General features: G+C 34.0%; 2 protein-coding genes across 2 annotated transcripts; one reads left to right on the top strand and one right to left on the bottom strand.

Moving 5' to 3' along the window:
* The first annotated feature begins 851 nt into the window (after positions 1-851).
* LOC111880329 (uncharacterized) lies at positions 852-2,698 on the top strand. Its single transcript, XM_023876752.3, has 7 exons — positions 852-1,282; positions 1,379-1,441; positions 1,521-1,607; positions 1,696-1,933; positions 2,037-2,110; positions 2,284-2,382; positions 2,458-2,698. Exons 1-7 carry the CDS (start codon positions 1,019-1,021, stop codon positions 2,548-2,550), a joined length of 918 nt encoding a protein of 305 aa, XP_023732520.1. The 5' UTR covers positions 852-1,018; the 3' UTR covers positions 2,551-2,698.
* Positions 2,699-2,753: 55 nt separating this feature from the next.
* LOC111880330 (uncharacterized) lies at positions 2,754-4,434 on the bottom strand. Its single transcript, XM_023876753.3, has 4 exons — positions 4,127-4,434; positions 3,283-3,386; positions 3,048-3,177; positions 2,754-2,942 (listed from the first exon to the last, which is right to left on the bottom strand). Exons 1-4 carry the CDS (start codon positions 4,235-4,237, stop codon positions 2,904-2,906), a joined length of 384 nt encoding a protein of 127 aa, XP_023732521.2. The 5' UTR covers positions 4,238-4,434; the 3' UTR covers positions 2,754-2,903.
* Between the last annotated feature and the right edge of the window lie 377 nt (positions 4,435-4,811).

The raw sequence follows: 4,811 nt of genomic DNA on the forward strand, positions 1-4,811 counted from the left end.
AAAGTCCAAGGTAGATTTTGTTAAATTTTGACGTTTAATAACATTAATTTTGTGGGCTATTATAAGGTACATTTTTACATCCAAATCTGTTAGAAATATTCCCGGGGAAATTGAAATATCCAGCAACTTAAGTCTATTTTATATTAAACCAAAATGTTTAAGGAGAAAAACTACCATTTTCGTAAACGTTATTGCTATTCTTAACTTGAAAATAAAAGTAAAAGATCAAGAATAAGTAACAATTGTTGGGTAAAGTCTAACTAATGAGCTAACTAAGTAAAAGATCAATTTTATTCTATAGCTCATTAGTTAGACTTTACCCAACAATTGTTTTTCTTGTTTGGACTTTGGAGCCCCAGCCCCAATCGGGCCAATCCCTGTAACTCCTCTTCTTCACCTGAATTACAAAAACCGACTTGGCCCATGGATGTTAATTCTCAAGCGTTTGGCTTCCAAAAAGATAATAATCATACAAATAACTTTATTCCAACCGAAATCTGGAATTCATATGCTCACACATCCCCATGGCCCATTGTCCCTTTATGTTAGTAATTTTAATGTCATTAAGCCTCTTAGTATAATCGATATTAGTTTCAAAAAAGTTGAAATCAACTTTAGCTATAATGCGAGCTTGCAAGTGCAGAGTGCACACTTAAATAGATTAAATTGACGACAGTCACATTGGCCGGTTAGTGAGAGGGACCAACCATATTATAAATTAAAACGTAAGGCTTGTTGGTGCCAGATTTTAAAATTTGGACTTAAAACGCGATTTTTACTATACTTTAAGTACCATTTCTGTAAACTAGTCCAAGAATGAAATGTCTTCTGAGTAAAATCTCAAAGGGCGCTTTCGTCATTTCGTTTTCAAGACGCACTCTGAATTCGTGGCCACAAAAGGATCTCCAACTTGCCGTTCACAATGTCATGATACTTTCGCCTCCGAACCACCTCCACGCCACACGCACACGCTACTATTCCGCCGGAGACAACTATCGCCACACATTAATTCCACTTTATGGCCACTGGAACCAGCGCCAACGTGCCGACGCCTCACGTTATTGGTTCCACCGTCGTCGAGCTTTCCAGAAACAGCCGAACCTTAGCTCCGTCGCCGCTGGTTCGTATTTCCTGTAAGAACAGCAGCAACAATGGACTTTCAATTCGAAGCAGCCACATCCGTCAATCTTCATCCAAAGCCTTACTTGAGGGACCTTCGTGCTTATTCGTCGGTCCGATCGAAAGCGCCAGTCAGGAAACCCTAGAAGCTCTCTATCGTCAAGTACGTATCAATTTCAACAATTAAAACCTTCTGAAATTGAATTCTCGATATGATCGGTTACTAATTTCCTTACTTTTCTCGAATTATCTGATATAGGCGCGGGATGCGTACTATAGTGGAAAACCATTGATAGTTGATGACATGTTTGATAGAGTAGAGGTAATCTCAAACTCTGTGTACAATTGCAGCTATCAATCTTCATTTCATATACTTACTTTCAGAAAAGCAATTGAAACAGTTGAAGTTACGGTGGTATGGATCAAAGTACGTTGTGAAATATCCACGTTGCAGTTTAAGGCAACACTCAACTTATGCTGATGCTGAGGTAAATTTTTGTATGAAAACATAACTACATATAAATTAAATCTTCCTCCACTTACACTAAAACGTTATATAACATGTATGTAGGGCAGGAAGATCCTGCTCAGGTTTTTGCATTAGCAAGTGTGTGGTTATTGTTTCTTGGATTTGGAAGTTCTGCGTGTCTAGTGCCTGTAGTTTACACTTTTGGCCAAGCTTTTAAAGATGCCATAGATTCAGGATTGTCAACCGGTAGTCAAGCTCCTGTTCTTGAGTTGATTGCTATGATGAATGGCATGCTTGTAATGATGCTGGGATCCATGATTGGCTATCCAGTTGCTTCAGCTGCTGGTAATAACTTAATTTCAAGATTTATTCAATTAGAATCGTCTCATTCACATGCTCTAAAGATTGTTTTACATTTTCCATTTCCCCCCTTTTTAAATTCCAACAGTTGGAGCTCTTAAAGGCCTTTGGAAAAATGACTTGGTGGCGATAAAAGGAGCATGCCCAAATTGTGGGGAGGAGGTTAGCTTTTTTACAATTTTTGGGGCGTGTTTGATTTGTGGATGCCAAAGGAATCCGATGGAATCGGAATTCTCTTGTGTTCCAATTCCTTTGATGGATTCCATTCTTTCAAAAAATAATTGCTTTAATATATGCAGGTATTTGCATATTCTGATCATTGCTTTAATATGCAGGTATTTGCATTTGTGAAATCAAATCAATTTGGTAATTCCCCACATAAAGCTGAATGTCATGTATGTGAATGCTTATTAGAATTTCGCACAAAAGTCGAGGTAAATTTTGTAAAATTATATTTATTTTCATGTTGCAAGAAAATATTTTTTTAAATTTGTTTGTTTCGTACACAGAAATCGATTGCAAGCCCGGGGAAAAGATGGGTTTATGGTCGAATATATTTGATCAGAAGAAGACGAACAAACAGAGGACAAAGATGGACTTGATGATATAAATGATTTTTGTATATCAGATCATTCCTATTTTTAGACAAAGATCTCAAGCAAGTATAGCAACAAATTTGTAAAAAATGTATTGTAGCTATTATTATATGAACTAGATATCTAGTAAATACAAATTACATAACTTGTTGAATTGTATTGTTCTTTGATAGATTTGTGCTTTGAAAACACAAAGCAGAGAACAAATATAAATAGAAAACATTTTATTGCAACAAGCATCAAATCAAATTGAATATAATATAATTGCACTCTACATGTATATATCCTAACAAAACCGTAGCTATTAATGAATCAAATGTCTTACACATGTTGCAAATAATATCATGAAACGATCCAGATCAAAAGTGAGCCAAGCTGTATACCAGAGTCCAAGCCAGCTGAAAAAAAATAAAAAGACTTAATGTTAACACCATAAAGGCATAAACTAGTAATGTGTATGTGTACTCTAAAACAACCGATTAAACATGAAACATGAAAATTACCAGGAAGAGTGTTATTGAAGCAAAAAGACCCTCTTGGAGAAGGGATCCATGTCCACCAAATTCTTCTTCATCGACCTTTAATATGATTGCATAATATCCGTATATTATACCAGAAGAAATAAGCAGGAATCTGAAAACAAAAACACTACATGTTAAGAAAAGTCTACATGGATGCCACGTCAGCACACAAGAAATAGTTGGATAGTTGATATAAATTATAAAGCAATCAACTTACACAACAATCCATATGCCCCCAACCAATGGAATGGAACCCCATATCAACCCGCATACAAGGGCAACTATTTGTCGAATCCAGTGAAGTACATCACCTAATTGGTCCTGCATTGAATGGAACACAGGAAAAAAGAGTTCATAATTGTAACCTACTTTTAAATTGTTAATTTTTTTAAAGGATTAAAGGTAGAAAAAAAAAAAAAAGTCTAAAGATGAGAAGAACAATATAGATTAGTCATTTGTATGTAATACACATCTTTTATTCTCATGGAATACATTTATAGAGAAACCAAACCACAGACTAATTAACTTACTAATTAATAAAGCAAGACTGTTATTGGAAAATATGAATATAAGATAATAGCCAAAGTAGAGTCAGCTAACATTGATACTTGATAGCAAATTTTTGCTTTTTAATTTCCATAAAGAAGCTTCCTGCAACTCCTATTCGTACTCATAGTTATGATCATCTTATTTTCCTTCTCAATTTGTTATGTACCAGAATAACCATATAAATTTATTAGCGCAAACATTAAACCCTATATTAATTAGATGTCATAATCTTGCATCTAGATTCTAGCGTTCACCTCGGCGAGATGCCACTTGTCTAGTTTGCAGATACCATTAACCATAACTAATAAGGTGTCATAAATTTTACTCATGGATACCAACAGAACATGGAACCTAGAAATAAATTGCAAATCAAATTCCCCTACAGACTAAGGTTTACATGTGAAATTTTACCACAACGTAACAGGATCAAGGATGGAAATACATTGTGACGATCATATTTGATACATAAATTTATGAGAAATACGAAAATAGATTGAATTCAGAAAGCAAACCTTGTCCCAAAAAGCTTCTGGATCGAACAATTTCTCAAACTTTAGAGGAGAAACGTGGCTGCTATGAAGTTTGAGGCTTGATTTTGGTGATTTTTTCTCTTTCACAGCCATAGTATAGATGATGATAACACAAAGCGATCGTCACAGGAAGAATTCGATGAAACAGATAGAATCAGAACAGATTAAGATTCGAGAGTTAATTCACGGAACAGAGTATTAGTGAGCAAATTAGGGTTTTGCGCTTTGTACCCCCTCGGCGATATAAACAAAGCTTGTATTCCAAATCTAGACTAGAATGATTTATAGTCAAATCGGAATACTCCCACCCTTCAAACACTATTTTCCCAAAATAAAGTTGTATATATGTACTTAGTTACTAGTTTATTACCAGCTGTAATTGCCATTATAAATTAATTAAAAATTTATAATAAAAAATTATAATTATTAATCAATTATTTTAATTATTAATGAATAGATATATCAAATATTTAAAGTTATTATAACTTCAAATTTAATATATAATTAAAAAATGTAAATTTGAATTTTGAAATGAGTTGCTTAATATATCTATATAATACATCTCCTTATTCTAATAAAAGAATAGGTTTAATTTCATATTGACAAGTGTCATGCAATTAGAACCCCTCATTAATGTTATATATCATTTATCATGCCACTTGTCAAC

The sequence above is a fragment of the Lactuca sativa genome, chromosome 8 (genome assembly GCF_002870075.4).
Source record: "Lactuca sativa cultivar Salinas chromosome 8, Lsat_Salinas_v11, whole genome shotgun sequence".
NCBI classification, from domain to species: domain Eukaryota; kingdom Viridiplantae; phylum Streptophyta; class Magnoliopsida; order Asterales; family Asteraceae; genus Lactuca; species Lactuca sativa.

What these genes read in the sequence shown, in the direction of transcription:
- LOC111880329 (XM_023876752.3), top strand. Translation starts at nt 1,019, where the DNA reads ATGGCCACTGGAACCAGCGCCAACGTGCCGACGCCTCACGTTATTGGT. An exon ending in ACATGTTTGATAGAGTAGAG is followed by an intron (nt 1,442 to 1,520) that starts GTAATCTCAAAC and finishes CAATTGAAACAG; the next exon opens with TTGAAGTTACGGTGGTATGG. An exon ending in AATTTCGCACAAAAGTCGAG is followed by an intron (nt 2,383 to 2,457) that starts GTAAATTTTGTA and finishes TTTCGTACACAG; the next exon opens with AAATCGATTGCAAGCCCGGG.
- LOC111880330 (XM_023876753.3), bottom strand. Translation starts at nt 4,237, where the DNA reads ATGGCTGTGAAAGAGAAAAAATCACCAAAATCAAGCCTCAAACTTCAT. An exon ending in GGGGGCATATGGATTGTTGT is followed by an intron (nt 3,178 to 3,282) that starts GTAAGTTGATTG and finishes TTTTGTTTTCAG; the next exon opens with ATTCCTGCTTATTTCTTCTG. An exon ending in CTTCAATAACACTCTTCCTG is followed by an intron (nt 2,943 to 3,047) that starts GTAATTTTCATG and finishes ATTTTTTTTCAG; the next exon opens with CTGGCTTGGACTCTGGTATA.